Below are 19,387 nucleotides of genomic sequence, written 5' to 3'. Positions count from 1 at the left end.
ATTTGATTTGATTTGAAAACAGAGAGGGGCTATTATAGAATAGGGAATTCACATTTGAGTAGACCACAGTGGGCTTCTCTTTTCAGCTAACAATAGCAGATCTAGTCAATCGAATGGGTACAAGATTACAACTGACAACACTCCGTGGCACTATAGATAATAGTACGACGAACAACTCTTCGAAAAGGATGGGAGGTATTACCTGAGCAGGGCTTGGCAGACTGTAAATATGAAAGAGATGGTTCAGGCTCCTAGATGGTTTGGGGGAGTCCAAACCACCACACCACACTAATGGAATCAGTAAAAGGATACCTTTTTACAATAAGCAAGTAAGCATTTCATTACACTGAGTTAAACTTCGCTGTATCCTGTGCATACAGTATGACGTATACACTTTGATTGGATAAATCTACCTACAAAAGCCAAACAAAGCATTTGTAATAGGTAAAACAAAACCATTTATATTCAAAAGATGTGATTTTTCTTATTACCCTGTTACTGTAGGACGTGATATGCAGAGACAAACAACCCTGTTTCTATCTAACGGGTGATATGCAGAGACAAACAACCCTGTTTCTATCTAACGGGTGATATGCAGAGACAAACAACCCTGTTTCTATCTAACGGGTGATATGCAGAGACAAACAACCCTGTTTCTAACTAACGGGTGATATGCAGAGACAAACAACCCTGTTTCTATCTAACGGGTGATATGCAGAGACAAACAACCCAGTTTCTAACTAACGGGTGATATGCAGAGACAAACAACCCTGTTTCTATCTAACGGGTGATATGCAGAGACAAACAACCCTGTTTCTATCTAACGGGTGATATGCAGAGACAAACAACCCTGTTTCTATCTAACGGGTGATATGCAGAGACAAACAACCCTGTTTCTATCTAACGGGTGATATGCAGAGACAAACAACCCAGTTTCTATCTAACGGGTGATATGCAGAGACAAACAACCCTGTTTCTATCTAACGGGTGATATGCAGAGACAAACAACCCTGTTTCTAACTAACGGGTGATATGCAGAGACAAACAACCCTGTTTCTATCTAACGGGTGATATGCAGAGACAAACAACCCTGTTTCTATCTAACGGGTGATATGAAGAGACAAACAACCCTGTTTCTATCTAACGGGTGATATGCAGAGACAAACAACCCTGTTTCTATCTAACGGGTGATATGCAGAGACAAACAACCCTGTTTCTAACTAACGGGTGATATGCAGAGACAAACAACCCTGTTTCTAACTAACGGGTGATATGCAGAGACAAACAACCCAGTTTCTAACTAACGGGTGATATGCAGAGACAAACAACCCTGTTTCTATCTAACGGGTGATATGCAGAGACAAACAACCCTGTTTCTATCTAACGGGTGATATGCAGAGACAAACAACCCTGTTTCTATCTAACGGGTGATATGCAGAGACAAACAACCCTGTTTCTATCTAACGGGTGATATGCAGAGACAAACAACCCTGTTTCTATCTAACGGGTGATATGCAGAGACAAACAACCCTGTTTCTATCTAACGGGTGATATGCAGAGACAAACAACCCTGTTTCTATCTAACGGGTGATATGCAGAGACAAACAACCCTGTTTCTATCTAACGGGTGATATGCAGAGACAAACAACCCTGTTTCTATCTAACGGGTGATATGCAGAGACAAACAACCCTGTTTCTATCTAACGGGTGATATGCAGAGACAAACAACCCAGTTTCTATCTAACGGGTGATATGCAGAGACAAACAACCCTGTTTCTATCTAACGGGTGATATGCAGAGACAAACAACCCTGTTTCTATCTAACGGGTGATATGCAGAGACAAACAACCCTGTTTCTATCTAACGGGTGATATGCAGAGACAAACAACCCTGTTTCTATCTAACGGGTGATATGCAGAGACAAACAACCCTGTTTCTATCTAACGGGTGATATGCAGAGACAAACAACCCTGTTTCTATCTAACGGGTGATATGCAGAGACAAACAACCCAGTTTCTAACTAACGGGTGATATGCAGAGACAAACAACCCTGTTTCTATCTAACGGGTGATATGCAGAGACAAACAACCCTGTTTCTATCTAACGGGTGATATGCAGAGACAAACAACCCTGTTTCTATCTAACGGGTGATATGCAGAGACAAACAACCCTGTTTCTATCTAACGGGTGATATGCAGAGACAAACAACCCAGTTTCTATCTAACGGGTGATATGCAGAGACAAACAACCCTGTTTCTATCTAACGGGTGATATGCAGAGACAAACAACCCTGTTTCTATCTAACGGGTGATATGCAGAGACAAACAACCCTGTTTCTATCTAACGGGTGATATGCAGAGACAAACAACCCTGTTTCTATCTAACGGGTGATATGCAGAGACAAACAACCCTGTTTCTATCTAACGGGTGATATGCAGAGACAAACAACCCTGTTTCTATCTAACGGGTGATATGCAGAGACAAACAACCCTGTTTCTAACTAACGGGTGATATGCAGAGACAAACAACCCTGTTTCTATCTAACGGGTGATATGCAGAGACAAACAACCCAGTTTCTAACTAACGGGTGATATGCAGAGACAAACAACCCTGTTTCTATCTAACGGGTGATATGCAGAGACAAACAACCCTGTTTCTATCTAACGGGTGATATGCAGAGACAAACAACCCTGTTTCTATCTAACGGGTGATATGCAGAGACAAACAACCCTGTTTCTATCTAACGGGTGATATGCAGAGACAAACAACCCTGTTTCTATCTAACGGGTGATATGCAGAGACAAACAACCCTGTTTCTAACTAACGGGTGATATGCAGAGACAAACAACCCTGTTTCTATCTAACGGGTGATATGCAGAGACAAACAACCCAGTTTCTAACTAACGGGTGATATGCAGAGACAAACAACCCTGTTTCTATCTAACGGGTGATATGCAGAGACAAACAACCCTGTTTCTATCTAACGGGTGATATGCAGAGACAAACAACCCTGTTTCTATCTAACGGGTGATATGCAGAGACAAACAACCCTGTTTCTATCTAACGGGTGATATGCAGAGACAAACAACCCAGTTTCTATCTAACGGGTGATATGCAGAGACAAACAACCCTGTTTCTATCTAACGGGTGATATGCAGAGACAAACAACCCTGTTTCTAACTAACGGGTGATATGCAGAGACAAACAACCCTGTTTCTATCTAACGGGTGATATGCAGAGACAAACAACCCTGTTTCTATCTAACGGGTGATATGAAGAGACAAACAACCCTGTTTCTATCTAACGGGTGATATGCAGAGACAAACAACCCTGTTTCTATCTAACGGGTGATATGCAGAGACAAACAACCCTGTTTCTAACTAACGGGTGATATGCAGAGACAAACAACCCTGTTTCTAACTAACGGGTGATATGCAGAGACAAACAACCCAGTTTCTAACTAACGGGTGATATGCAGAGACAAACAACCCTGTTTCTATCTAACGGGTGATATGCAGAGACAAACAACCCTGTTTCTATCTAACGGGTGATATGCAGAGACAAACAACCCTGTTTCTATCTAACGGGTGATATGCAGAGACAAACAACCCTGTTTCTATCTAACGGGTGATATGCAGAGACAAACAACCCTGTTTCTATCTAACGGGTGATATGCAGAGACAAACAACCCTGTTTCTATCTAACGGGTGATATGCAGAGACAAACAACCCTGTTTCTATCTAACGGGTGATATGCAGAGACAAACAACCCAGTTTCTATCTAACGGGTGATATGCAGAGACAAACAACCCTGTTTCTATCTAACGGGTGATATGCAGAGACAAACAACCCTGTTTCTAACTAACGGGTGATATGCAGAGACAAACAACCCTGTTTCTATCTAACGGGTGATATGCAGAGACAAACAACCCTGTTTCTATCTAACGGGTGATATGCAGAGACAAACAACCCTGTTTCTATCTAACGGGTGATATGCAGAGACAAACAACCCTGTTTCTATCTAACGGGTGATATGCAGAGACAAACAACCCAGTTTCTAACTAACGGGTGATATGCAGAGACAAACAACCCTGTTTCTATCTAACGGGTGATATGCAGAGACAAACAACCCTGTTTCTATCTAACGGGTGATATGCAGAGACAAACAACCCTGTTTCTATCTAACGGGTGATATGCAGAGACAAACAACCCTGTTTCTATCTAACGGGTGATATGCAGAGACAAACAACCCAGTTTCTATCTAACGGGTGATATGCAGAGACAAACAACCCTGTTTCTATCTAACGGGTGATATGCAGAGACAAACAACCCTGTTTCTAACTAACGGGTGATATGCAGAGACAAACAACCCTGTTTCTATCTAACGGGTGATATGCAGAGACAAACAACCCTGTTTCTATCTAACGGGTGATATGCAGAGACAAACAACCCTGTTTCTATCTAACGGGTGATATGCAGAGACAAACAACCCTGTTTCTATCTAACGGGTGATATGCAGAGACAAACAACCCTGTTTCTAACTAACGGGTGATATGCAGAGACAAACAACCCTGTTTCTAACTAACGGGTGATATGCAGAGACAAACAACCCAGTTTCTAACTAACGGGTGATATGCAGAGACAAACAACCCTGTTTCTATCTAACGGGTGATATGCAGAGACAAACAACCCTGTTTCTATCTAACGGGTGATATGCAGAGACAAACAACCCTGTTTCTATCTAACGGGTGATATGCAGAGACAAACAACCCTGTTTCTATCTAACGGGTGATATGCAGAGACAAACAACCCTGTTTCTATCTAACGGGTGATATGCAGAGACAAACAACCCTGTTTCTAACTAACGGGTGATATGCAGAGACAAACAACCCTGTTTCTATCTAACGGGTGATATGCAGAGACAAACAACCCAGTTTCTAACTAACGGGTGATATGCAGAGACAAACAACCCTGTTTCTATCTAACGGGTGATATGCAGAGACAAACAACCCTGTTTCTATCTAACGGGTGATATGCAGAGACAAACAACCCTGTTTCTATCTAACGGGTGATATGCAGAGACAAACAACCCTGTTTCTATCTAACGGGTGATATGCAGAGACAAACAACCCAGTTTCTATCTAACGGGTGATATGCAGAGACAAACAACCCTGTTTCTATCTAACGGGTGATATGCAGAGACAAACAACCCTGTTTCTAACTAACGGGTGATATGCAGAGACAAACAACCCTGTTTCTATCTAACGGGTGATATGCAGAGACAAACAACCCTGTTTCTATCTAACGGGTGATATGAAGAGACAAACAACCCTGTTTCTATCTAACGGGTGATATGCAGAGACAAACAACCCTGTTTCTATCTAACGGGTGATATGCAGAGACAAACAACCCTGTTTCTAACTAACGGGTGATATGCAGAGACAAACAACCCTGTTTCTAACTAACGGGTGATATGCAGAGACAAACAACCCAGTTTCTAACTAACGGGTGATATGCAGAGACAAACAACCCTGTTTCTATCTAACGGGTGATATGCAGAGACAAACAACCCTGTTTCTATCTAACGGGTGATATGCAGAGACAAACAACCCTGTTTCTATCTAACGGGTGATATGCAGAGACAAACAACCCTGTTTCTATCTAACGGGTGATATGCAGAGACAAACAACCCTGTTTCTATCTAACGGGTGATATGCAGAGACAAACAACCCTGTTTCTATCTAACGGGTGATATGCAGAGACAAACAACCCTGTTTCTATCTAACGGGTGATATGCAGAGACAAACAACCCTGTTTCTATCTAACGGGTGATATGCAGAGACAAACAACCCTGTTTCTATCTAACGGGTGATATGCAGAGACAAACAACCCTGTTTCTATCTAACGGGTGATATGCAGAGACAAACAACCCAGTTTCTATCTAACGGGTGATATGCAGAGACAAACAACCCTGTTTCTATCTAACGGGTGATATGCAGAGACAAACAACCCTGTTTCTATCTAACGGGTGATATGCAGAGACAAACAACCCTGTTTCTATCTAACGGGTGATATGCAGAGACAAACAACCCTGTTTCTAACTAACGGGTGATATGCAGAGACAAACAACCCTGTTTCTAACTAACGGGTGATAGGCAGAGACAAACAACCCAGTTTCTAACTAACGGGTGATATGCAGAGACAAACAACCCTGTTTCTATCTAACGGGTGATATGCAGAGACAAACAACCCTGTTTCTATCTAACGGGTGATATGCAGAGACAAACAACCCTGTTTCTATCTAACGGGTGATATGCAGAGACAAACAACCCTGTTTCTATCTAACGGGTGATATGCAGAGACAAAGAACCCTGTTTCTATCTAACGGGTGATATGCAGAGACAAACAACCCTGTTTCTATCTAACGGGTGATATGCAGAGACAAACAACCCTGTTTCTATCTAACGGGTGATATGCAGAGACAAACAACCCTGTTTCTATCTAACGGGTGATATGCAGAGACAAACAACCCTGTTTCTATCTAACGGGTGATATGCAGAGACAAACAACCCTGTTTCTATCTAACGGGTGATATGCAGAGACAAACAACCCCGTTTCTATCTAACGGGTGATATGCAGAGACAAACAACCCCGTTTCTATCTAACGGGTGATATGCAGAGACAAACAACCCCGTTTCTATCTAACGGGTGATATGCAGAGACAAACAACCCCGTTTCCAACTAACGGGTGATATGCAGAGACAAACAACCCCGTTTCTATCTAACGGGTGATATGCAGAGACAAACAACCCCGTTTCTATCTAACGGGTGATATGCAGAGACAAACAACCCCGTTTCTATCTAACGGGTGATATGCAGAGACAAACAACCCTGTTTCTATCTAACGGGTGATATGCAGAGACAAACAACCCTGTTTCTAACTAACGGGTGATATGCAGAGACAAACAACCCTGTTTCTAACTAACGGGTGATATGCAGAGACAAACAACCCAGTTTCTAACTAACGGGTGATATGCAGAGACAAACAACCCTGTTTCTATCTAACGGGTGATATGCAGAGACAAACAACCCTGTTTCCATCTAACGGGTGATATGCAGAGACAAACAACCCTGTTTCTATCTAACGGGTGATATGCAGAGACAAACAACCCTGTTTCTATCTAACGGGTGATATGCAGAGACAAACAACCCTGTTTCTATCTAACGGGTGATATGCAGAGACAAACAACCCTGTTTCTATCTAACGGGTGATATGCAGAGACAAACAACCCTGTTTCTATCTAACGGGTGATATGCAGAGACAAACAACCCTGTTTCTATCTAACGGGTGATATGCAGAGACAAACAACCCTGTTTCTATCTAACGGGTGATATGCAGAGACAAACAACCCTGTTTCTATCTAACGGGTGATATGCAGAGACAAACAACCCTGTTTCTATCTAACGGGTGATATGCAGAGACAAACAACCCTGTTTCTATCTAACGGGTGATATGCAGAGACAAACAACCCTGTTTCTATCTAACGGGTGATATGCAGAGACAAACAACCCTGTTTCTATCTAACGGGTGATATGCAGAGACAAACAACCCTGTTTCTATCTAACGGGTGATATGCAGAGACAAACAACCCAGTTTCTAACTAACGGGTGATATGCAGAGACAAACAACCCTGTTTCTATCTAACGGGTGATATGCAGAGACAAACAACCCTGTTTCTATCTAACGGGTGATATGCAGAGACAAACAACCCTGTTTCTATCTAACGGGTGATATGCAGAGACAAACAACCCTGTTTCTATCTAACGGGTGATATGCAGAGACAAACAACCCAGTTTCTATCTAACGGGTGATATGCAGAGACAAACAACCCTGTTTCTATCTAACGGGTGATATGCAGAGACAAACAACCCTGTTTCTATCTAACGGGTGATATGCAGAGACAAACAACCCTGTTTCTATCTAACGGGTGATATGCAGAGACAAACAACCCTGTTTCTATCTAACGGGTGATATGCAGAGACAAACAACCCTGTTTCTATCTAACGGGTGATATGCAGAGACAAACAACCCTGTTTCTAACTAACGGGTGATATGCAGAGACAAACAACCCTGTTTCTAACTAACGGGTGATATGCAGAGACAAACAACCCTGTTTCTAACTAACGGGTGATATGCAGAGACAAACAACCCTGTTTCTATCTAACGGGTGATATGCAGAGACAAACAACCCTGTTTCTATCTAACGGGTGATATGCAGAGACAAACAACCCTGTTTCTATCTAACGGGTGATATGCAGAGACAAACAACCCTGTTTCTATCTAACGGGTGATATGCAGAGACAAACAACCCTGTTTCTATCTAACGGGTGATATGCAGAGACAAACAACCCTGTTTCTATCTAACGGGTGATATGCAGAGACAAACAACCCTGTTTCTATCTAACGGGTGATATGCAGAGACAAACAACCCTGTTTCTATCTAACGGGTGATATGCAGAGACAAACAACCCTGTTTCTATCTAACGGGTGATATGCAGAGACAAACAACCCTGTTTCTATCTAACGGGTGATATGCAGAGACAAACAACCCAGTTTCTATCTAACGGGTGATATGCAGAGACAAACAACCCTGTTTCTATCTAACGGGTGATATGCAGAGACAAACAACCCTGTTTCTATCTAACGGGTGATATGCAGAGACAAACAACCCTGTTTCTATCTAACGGGTGATATGCAGAGACAAACAACCCTGTTTCTAACTAACGGGTGATATGCAGAGACAAACAACCCTGTTTCTAACTAACGGGTGATAGGCAGAGACAAACAACCCAGTTTCTAACTAACGGGTGATATGCAGAGACAAACAACCCTGTTTCTATCTAACGGGTGATATGCAGAGACAAACAACCCTGTTTCTATCTAACGGGTGATATGCAGAGACAAACAACCCTGTTTCTATCTAACGGGTGATATGCAGAGACAAACAACCCTGTTTCTATCTAACGGGTGATATGCAGAGACAAACAACCCTGTTTCTATCTAACGGGTGATATGCAGAGACAAACAACCCTGTTTCTATCTAACGGGTGATATGCAGAGACAAACAACCCTGTTTCTATCTAACGGGTGATATGCAGAGACAAACAACCCTGTTTCTATCTAACGGGTGATATGCAGAGACAAACAACCCTGTTTCTATCTAACGGGTGATATGCAGAGACAAACAACCCTGTTTCTATCTAACGGGTGATATGCAGAGACAAACAACCCCGTTTCTATCTAACGGGTGATATGCAGAGACAAACAACCCCGTTTCTATCTAACGGGTGATATGCAGAGACAAACAACCCCGTTTCTATCTAACGGGTGATATGCAGAGACAAACAACCCCGTTTCTAACTAACGGGTGATATGCAGAGACAAACAACCCCGTTTCTATCTAACGGGTGATATGCAGAGACAAACAACCCCGTTTCTATCTAACGGGTGATATGCAGAGACAAACAACCCCGTTTCTATCTAACGGGTGATATGCAGAGACAAACAACCCCGTTTCTATCTAACGGGTGATATGCAGAGACAAACAACCCCGTTTCTAACTAACGGGTGATATGCAGAGACAAACAACCCCGTTTCTAACTAACGGGTGATATGCAGAGACAAACAACCCAGTTTCTAACTAACGGGTGATATGCAGAGACAAACAACCCAGTTTCTATCTAACGGGTGATATGCAGAGACAAACAACCCTGTTTCTATCTAACGGGTGATATGCAGAGACAAACAACCCTGTTTCCATCTAACGGGTGATATGCAGAGACAAACAACCCTGTTTCTATCTAACGGGTGATATGCAGAGACAAACAACCCTGTTTCTATCTAACGGGTGATATGCAGAGACAAACAACCCTGTTTCTATCTAACGGGTGATATGCAGAGACAAACAACCCTGTTTCTATCTAACGGGTGATATGCAGAGACAAACAACCCTGTTTCTATCTAACGGGTGATATGCAGAGACAAACAACCCTGTTTCTATCTAACGGGTGATATGCAGAGACAAACAACCCTGTTTCTATCTAACGGGTGATATGCAGAGACAAACAACCCTGTTTCTATCTAACGGGTGATATGCAGAGACAAACAACCCTGTTTCTATCTAACGGGTGATATGCAGAGACAAACAACCCTGTTTCTATCTAACGGGTGATATGCAGAGACAAACAACCCTGTTTCTATCTAACGGGTGATATGCAGAGACAAACAACCCTGTTTCTATCTAACGGGTGATATGCAGAGACAAACAACCCTGTTTCTATCTAACGGGTGATATGCAGAGACAAACAACCCTGTTTCTATCTAACGGGTGATATGCAGAGACAAACAACCCTGTTTCTATCTAACGGGTGATATGCAGAGACAAACAACCCTGTTTCTATCTAACGGGTGATATGCAGAGACAAACAACCCTGTTTCTATCTAACGGGTGATATGCAGAGACAAACAACCCTGTTTCTATCTAACGGGTGATATGCAGAGACAAACAACCCTGTTTCTATCTAACGGGTGATATGCAGAGACAAACAACCCTGTTTCTATCTAACGGGTGATTAGTGCTCTAACAGGCAATGAAATTAAGAAGTGACCAGTTCTGGGTTTAATGTCTACACTGAGCTAACAAAACTTTATGAACACCTTCCTAACATTGAGAGTTTCCCCTCCCTTCCTTTTGCCCTCAGAACAGTCTCAATTCGTCAGGGAATGGACTCTCCAAGGTGTTGAAAGCGTTCCACAGGGATGCTGGCCCATGTTGACTCCAATGCTTCCCCACAGTTGTGTCAAGTTGTCTGGATGTCCTTTGGGTTTGTGGGCCATTCTTTATGCACACAGGAAACTGTTGAGTGTGAAAAACCCAGCAGCGTTTCACTTCTTGTCACAAACCAGCATGCCTGGCACCTACTACCATACCCCGTTCAACAACACTTAAATATGTACCTTATGTTACCCTACCTCACCCTACCTTATTTTACCTTATGCGACCCTACCCTACCCTACCCAACCTTATCCTACCCTACCTTATTTTACCTAACCCTACCCTACCTTTTCCTACCCTACATTATTTTACCTTATGCTACCTTACCCTACCCTACCCAACCTTATCCAACCTACCCAACCTGGTTCTACCCTATCCTACCTTATCCTACCCAACCTTATTTTACCTTACCCTTCCCTACCCAACCTTATCCACCCTACCCAACCCAGTTCTACCCTATCAAACCTTATCCTACCCAACCTTATTTTACCCTATTCTACCCTACCCAACCTTATCCTACCTTACCAAACCTGGTTCTACCGTATCCAACCTTATCCTACCAACCTTATTTTACCTTATCCTATCCTACCCAGCCTTATCCTACCCTACCCAACCTTATTTTACCGTATCCTACCCTACCAAACCTTATCCTACCCTACAAAACCTTATAACCTTATTTGACCTTATCCTACCCTATCAAACCTTATCCTACCAAACCTTATTTTACATTATCCTACCCTACCCAACCTTACATGATTCTACCCTACCTTATTTTACCCTATCCTGTTCCACCCTATACTGTCCCTCCCTACCATACACTACCCTAACCCACCTCACCTTACCCCACCCTGCTCTGGTCTTCCCTGCTCTACCCTTCTCTACCCTGCTCTGCTCTACCCTGCTCTACCCCACCCTACCCTGCTCTGGTCTTCCCTGCTCTACCCTGCTCTACCCTGCTCTGCTCTACCCTGCTCTACCCCACGCTACCCTGCTCTGCTCTACCCTGCTCTACCCTGCTCTGCTCTATCCTGCTCTACCCTTCTCTATCCCACCCTACCCTGCTCTATCCCGCTCTACCCTGCGCTATCCCGCTGTACCCTGCTCTATCCAGCTCTTCTCTACCCTGCTATACCCTGCTCTATCCTGCCCTGCTCTGCTCAACCCAGCCCTACCCTGCTATACCCTGCTCTATTCTGCCCTGCTCTGCTCAACCCAACCCTACCCTGCTCTACCCTGCTCTACCGTGCTCTGCTCCACCCTACCCTGCTATATCCTACTCTACCCTGCTCTACTCTGCTCTACCCTGCTCTGCGCTACCGTGCTCTGCTCTACCCTGCTCTACCCTGCTCTGCCCTACCCTGCTCTGCTCTACCCTGCTCTATCCTGCTCTACCCTGCTCTGCTCTACCCTGCTCTGCTCTACCCTGCTCTATCCTGCTCTACCCTGCTCTGCCCTACCCTGCTCTATCCTGCTCTACCCTGCTCTGCTCTACCCTGCTCTGCTCTACCCTGCTACGCTCTACCCTGCTCTACCCTGCTCTACTCTGCCCTACCCTGCTCTACCCTGCTCTGCTCTATCCGCATGGCTGGCAACATGACTCTAGACTGTAGCCCTCATGTAGAAAAATAGAAAACCGCTCCTAAATGCGACAAATCTACCAGCTCTCCTACCCCTTCCCTAACACACACACACACACACACGCCTGCACACACACCACACACACACAAACACACAGCCTGCCCCCATTCAGGCCGGCGCTGGTCCCAGGAGGTTGTTTCTGACGTCAGTAGGAGAGCTGGGCGGAGGGCCAGCCAGGCCTGTGGGCCATTGATGGATGTGCTTGGTCTGTGAGGCAAGCCGCTCTCTCTCTCTCTCTCAGTGTGTGTGTATATGTGTGTGTGTATATGTGTGTGTGTGGGGCAGCGACGTTCCGAACACGTCTAATGACCCATAGAGACCCGGCAGACCCTCTCCTTCTCTCTCTCTTTTAATTAATCCTGTCGATCACTCTCTCTCTCTCTCTCTCTCTCTCTCTCTCTCTCTCTCTCTCTCTCTCTCTCTCTCTCTCTCTCTCTCTCTCTCTCTCTCTCTCTCTCTCTCTCCCTTTCCCTGTCTCTCCCCTTTCTCTCTCTCCCTTTCTCTGTTTCTCTCTCTCTCCTCTCTCTCCCTTTCTCTCTCTCCCCTTTCTCTCTCTCTCTCTTTCTCTCCTTTTCTCTCTCTCCTTCCCTTTCTCGCTCTCTTCTCTCTCCTGTCTCTCCCTTTCTCTCCTCTTTCTCCCTTTCTCTCTCTCCCTTTCTCTGTCTCTCCTCTTTCTCTGTCTCTCCCTTTCTCTCTCTCCCTTTCTCTCTCTCCCTTTCTGTCTCTCCCTTTCTCTGTCTCTCTTCTTTCTCTGTCTCTCTTCTTTCTCTCTCTCTCCCTTTCTGTCTCTCCCTTTCTCTCTCTCCCCTTTCTCTCTCTCCCTTTCTCTGTTTCTCTCTCTCCTCTCTCTCCCTTTCTCTCTCTCTCTTTCTCTCTCTCTCTCTTTCTCTCTCTCCTCCTGTCTTTCCCTTTCTCTCCTCTTTCTCCTGTCTCTCTCTCTCCTCTTTCTCCTGTCTCTCCCTTTCTCTCCTCTTTCTCTGTCTCTCCCTTTCTCTCTCTCCTGTCTCTCCCTTTCTCTCTCTCCTCTTTCTCTGTCTTCCTTTCTTTCTGTCTAGTATTCTGTCTATCACAGACGTGATTAAAGTAGAAACACACGAGGCTGAATAAATGAATGCATTGAAATGGCGGTGGAAATGTGGTTGTCTCGTCTACCTACCTTAGAATGAATGCACTAACTGTAAGTCACTCTGCATAAGACAATCTGCTAAATAACTACAATAACTACAATGCCTCACATCCAAACAGAACAATGAACTTTGTACCCAACGAGGTTATCCTACGCTAGCAATGGATAGCTCCATTCAGATGGTGACGGTGAGAGTAAGATAGGAACGGTGCTTGTTCCCTGGTCCTGTAAGGCTCAGCTGGTGGAGCAGGGCGCTTGTAACACCAGGGTTGTGGGTTCAATTCCTGGGGCCACCAGTACGTAAAATGTATTACCATTTTTTTTGTAAAAATAAAAACATCTGCTAAATGCAAATCACTTCTAAACAACGGTGGTTGTCCTCCGTGGAGACGGGATGTGTAAGAGTGGTGTTCACCTGCAGCTCTAATAAAGGCTTTATAGAGCATTCATTAAGTCTTCATAAGCACTTTCTAAACTATCCGGTGCTCAATAGAGGCAGATGTAACAGGGTATATCGTGTGTGGGTTACCTGCAGGCAGACTACCGCTGCTCTTCCTCTTGTGCCATCTGTCCAGAGTCTCTGAACTCACGCTCTCCGATACAAACTCATCCAGCATCTGAGGGTGAAGGGAGAGATACGCCTTCACTTGGTCATCCGTCAGACCTGCACAACAAACACAAAACACAGTGGAGGACATTAGCTCTTTCATTCATTCATTACATCATTCATTCATTATACATTTCATTCATTCATTACATCAATCATTCATTACATCAATAATTCATTATATATTTAATTCATTCACTACATCATTCAATCATTACTTACTTCATTTACTATATATTTCATTCATTCATTACATCAATCATTCATTACCTATTTAATTCACTATATAATTCATTCATTCATTACATCAATCATTCATTACATATTTCATTCATTATATATTTCATTCATTATATATTTCATTCATTCATTACATCAACAATTCATTACATATTTCATTCACTATATATTTCATTCATTCATTACATCATTAATTTGTTAAATCACTCATTCAATAATGTATTATATATTACCTCTTTCATTTATTAATTCATTGTATATTTAATTCATCTATCTTATGGCAGAAAAAGAGGATGATTTCAGTTGTTTGCCCGAGAGAGAGAGAGAGAGAGAGATATAGCTTCATGTAAACACATAACACAACGTCCCGGGTGACATCGCTGATTAATATCATGACGTCATGACAACCAGCTTTTTTGTCCTCTGGGATGGTGGTGACCAAGGCAGTGGAAGGTAGTGCCCGCTGCGTCTCCTCGGGGAGAGGAGGCCCAACAGAGGCAGTGGGAGGTAGTGCCCGCTGCGTCTCCGGGGAGAGGAGGCCCAACAGAGGCTGTTAGAGGGGAAGAGGACTGGAGTGTTGCTTAATGGGTAATTAGGTTGTTGAGAGCTCTGTCGGGAGCTGCTGTTTATTATGTGCGTTGTCGGGGACGACGGGGAGAACAACCATTTGCCAGGACATCACTGAACCATCACTGACTGTCTGTACTGTCCTCTCTCTCTCTGTGTGTGTGTGTGTGTGTGTGTGTGTGTGTGTGTGTGTGTGTGTGTGTGTGTGTGTGTGTGTGTGTGTGTGTGTGTGTGTGTGTGTGATTGTGTGTGTGTGTGTGTGTGTGTGTGTGTGTGTGTGTGTGTGTGTGTGTGTGTGTGTGTGTGTGTGCGTGTGTTTTGTAAGTATTGAGACTAGCTATTCTGCGCCAAGTTCTCTGAATAACCCACCCATTTTGACACCACCCGGTTTTACACTACCTGTTTTGCTACCACCCGTTTTTTTAACCACCCATGCTCTGCACACCACCCGGTTTTACACTACCTGTTTTGACACCACCCATATTTTTTTTAACACCTGTGTTCTGTACACCACCCGGTTTTACACTACCTGTTTTGACACCACCCGTTTTGTAGACAGAACAAATAAATGCTGACTGTGTTCTATGCCCATGCCACACATTCTTCCCTTGTCATTGGAGGGGACTGGATGTGTGACATCCATAGAGATAGTTATAGGACTCACACTTAGATATAACCCATTTTTACATGGATATTGTCATTGAGGGTTTCCACCATTTTAAAGTAGTCAACTGGGCCGGGATTCCTGTGGGTTGGGAGTGATCAGCCAATGACCAGAGCATTTTCTTCTTCCTCAACTTGGGTGATATACTTGAATTGTTAAGATATTACTGCACTGTTGGAGCTAGAAACACAAGCATTTCACTACATCCGCAATAACATCTGCTAAATATGTGTATGTGATCAATCAAATGTGATTTTATTTGATGGTTTGTAAATGGCTTAAAGCCATCTAGTTGCCACAATAAATGAATGAGACAAGATTTGATTCAGGACTCCAGCAACCCAAATGGTGGTAAATCACCAATATTAACTTTACACTTTTTTCAAACACAAAATAAGAAGAAAATTAACTACTTTAACATGGATGTTGCGGCAGGTAGCCTAGTGGTTAGAGCAGGTATCCTAGTGGTTAGAGCAGGTAGCCTAGTGGTTAGAGGCAGGTAGCCTAGTGGTTAGAGCAGGTATCCTAGTGGTTAGAGCAGGTAGCCTAGTGGTTAGAGGCAGGTAGCCTAGTGGTTAGAGCAGGTAGCCTAGTGGTTAGAGCAGGTAGCCCAGTGGTTAGAGACAGGTAGCCTAGTGGTTAGAGCAGGTATCCTAGTGGTTAGAGACAGGTAGCCTGGTGGTTAGAGACAGGTAGCCTAGTGGTTAGAGCAGGTAGCCTAGTGGTTAGAGCAGGTAGCCTAGTGGTTAGAGACAGGTAGCCTAGTGGTTAGAGACAGGTAGCCTAGTGGTTAGAGCAGGTAGCCTAGTGGTTAGAGACAGGTAGCCTAGTGGTTAGAGACAGGTAGCCTAGTGGTTAGAGCAGGTAGTCTAGTGGTTAGAGGCAGGTAGCCTAGTGGTTAGAGCAGGTATCCTAGTGGTTAGAGCAGGTAGCCTAGTGGTTAGAGCAGGTAGCCTAGTGGTTAGAGGCAGGTAGCCTAGTGGTTAGAGCAGGTAGCCTAGTGGTTAGAGCAGGTAGCCTAGTGGTTAGAGCAGGTAGCCTAGTGGTTAGAGCAGGTAGCCCAGTGGTTAGAGACAGGTAGCCGAGTGGTTAGAGCAGGTATCCTAGTGGTTAGAGACAGGTTGCCTAGTGGTTAGAGCAGGTAGCCTAGTGGTTAGAGACAGGTAGCCTAGTGGTTAGAGACAGGTAGCCTAGTGGTTAGAGCAGGTAGCCTAGTGGTTAGAGACAGGTAGTCTAGTGGTTAGAGCAGGTAGCCTAGTGGTTAGAGGCAGGTAGCCTAGTGGTTAGAGACAGGTAGCCTAGTGGTTAGAGACAGGTAGCCTAGTGGTTAGAGCAGGTAGCCTAGTGGTTAGAGGCAGGTAGCCTAGTGGTTAGAGCAGGTAGCCTAGTGATTAGAGACAGGTAGCCTAGTGGTTAGAGCAGGTAGCCTAGTGGTTAGAGGTAGGTATCCTAGTGGTTAGAGCAGGTAGCCTAGTGGTTAGAGGCAGGTAGCCTAGTGGTTAGAGCAGGTAGCCTAGTGGTTAGAGACAGGTAGACTAGTGGTTAGAGCAGGTAGCCTAGTGGTTAGACACAGGTAGACTAGTGGTTAGAGCGGGTAGCCTAGTGATTAGAGACAGGTAGCCTAGTGGTTAGAGCAGGTAGCCTAGTGGTTAGAGACAGGTAGACTAGTGGTTAGAAACAGGTAGCCTAGTGGTTAGAGACAGGTAGCCTAGTGGTTAGAGCAGGTAGCCTAGTGGTTAGAGACAGGTAGCCTAGTGGTTAGAGCAGGTAGCCTAGTGGTTAGAGGTAGGTATCCTAGTGGTTAGAGCAGGTAGCCTAGTGGTTAGAGGCAGGTAGCCTAGTGGTTAGAGCAGGTAGCCTAGTGGTTAGAGACAGGTAGCCTAGTGGTTAGAGACAGGTAGCCTAGTGGTTAGAGCAGGTAGCCTAGTGGTTAGAGCAGGTAGCCTAGTGGTTAGAGGCAGGTAGCCTAGTGGTTAGAGCAGGTAGCCTAGTGGTTAGAGGCAGGTAGCCTAGTGGTTCGAGGCAGGTAGCCTAGTGGTTAGAGCAGGTAGCCTAGTGGTTAGAGCAGGTAGCCTAGTGGTTCGAGGCAGGTAGCCTAGTGGTTAGAGCAGGTAGCCTAGTGGTTAGAGCAGGTAGCCTAGTGGTTCGAGGCAGGTAGCCTAGTGGTTAGAGCAGGTAGCCTAGTGGTTAGAGACAGGTAGACTAGTGGTTAGAGCAGGTAGCCTAGTGGTTAGAGCGAAAGGCCAGTAACCGAAAGGTTGCTGGTTTGAATCCCTGAGCTGACGAGGCTCAGTCGATGTGCCCTTGAGCAAGGCACTTAACCCTAATTACTCCTGTAAGTCGCTCTGGATAAGAGCGTCACCAAAATGTCACAGTCGCCATAAAGGCACAGATACAAAGATGAGACCTCTTTTGATCTCTATGGTAACGTCACAACATAGAGGACCTGACAGGAAGGTTTCTGTCACTCACAGAGAAGAAGGAAGATGTCTAGTTTGGGTCAGAGCCATGTATTTAGAGAGTGTTTCTGCACTATTGATGCATACGTTTCTTACATGACACTAGGAAAAAAAGGAGGATGTCTACTGTAGTTTGGGTTGCCGAAGTCGAGTCTCAAATATATCCAAATTAAATCCAACTTTATTTCAAATGTGTTTAAGAATCGTTCCAGACTTAAAATAATACAATAAAAAAATTCTGAGAACCATCTGTTTCTTACAGCTTGGTGAGAGCGTGGTTGTCCTAATGGTTATTATCTATACAACTTTCACACAACTTTCTGGGAATGGTGCAGAATAGTTGCTTAGCTTCAGAAACATTCTGAGCAAATTTAAGGAACTTGACAAAGAAAAAAGATTATTTTCTTGGTATTTGATTTTTTTTCATTACATTGCATTATTTCAAACAGAATGTTTCCAAAAAAGTTCAAACATAGTTACATTTCATTTCAATGTTGATAATGTTCTCTAACTGGTTTGACATTGGGAATGTTCTCAAATAGTTCCAAGAATGTTAAGAAACAATGTTCTTCTGTGGGAATTTCAGTACTTCAGCATAACATTTCCTACAGGTTTCTATTTAAAGTCAAAAATTGTTCCGAGGACGTTAAGAAAACATTCCATGAAAACTACAAGAAAACTTTAATAATGTTGAGAGAACAGTCTTAGATTGTAATTTAAAAAACATATACAGTTGAAGTCGGAAGTTTACATACACTTAGGTTGGAGTCATTAAAACTTGTTTTTCAACCACTCCACAAATTTCTTGTTAACAAACTATAGTTTTGGCAAGTCGGTTAGGACATCTACTTTGTGCATGACAGAAGTAATTTTTCTGACAATTGTTTACAGACAGATTATTTCACTTATAATTCACTGTATCACAATTCCAGTGTGTCAGAAGTTGACATACACTAAGTTGACTGTGCCTTTAAACTAGAGGTCGACCGATTAATCGGAATGGCCGATTAATTAGGGCCGATTTCAAGTTTTCATAACAATCGGTAATCGGTATTTTTGGCCACCGATTTGCCGATTTATTTCTTTATTTTACATTTTTTTACACCTTTATTTAACTAGGCAAGTCAGATTTATGAACACATTCTTATTTTCAATGACGGCCTAGGAACGGTGGTTAACTGCCCTGTTCAGGGGGGATTTGTTTTTGCAACCTTCCGGTTGCTAGTCCAACGCTCTAACCACCTGCCTTACA

General features: G+C 43.8%; 1 protein-coding gene across 2 annotated transcripts in view; it reads right to left on the bottom strand.

The window, feature by feature from the left end:
• LOC106589947 (cAMP and cAMP-inhibited cGMP 3',5'-cyclic phosphodiesterase 10A) overlaps positions 1-19,387 on the bottom strand; it is a 192,117-nt gene that overhangs the window by 140,443 nt on the left and 32,287 nt on the right. For both annotated transcript variants that reach the window (XM_045710196.1, XM_045710197.1), the window contains exon 2: positions 14,128-14,262. In XM_045710196.1, coding sequence (XP_045566152.1) covers positions 14,128-14,262 — 135 coding nt within the window. The remainder of the gene's footprint in view (positions 1-14,127; positions 14,263-19,387) is intronic.

This window comes from Salmo salar, chromosome ssa28 (assembly GCF_905237065.1).
Source record: "Salmo salar chromosome ssa28, Ssal_v3.1, whole genome shotgun sequence".
In the NCBI taxonomy this organism is placed as follows: domain Eukaryota; kingdom Metazoa; phylum Chordata; class Actinopteri; order Salmoniformes; family Salmonidae; genus Salmo; species Salmo salar.
The sequence above is the reverse complement of the archived record's forward strand: the minus strand, read 5'-3'. Positions and strand labels throughout refer to the sequence as shown.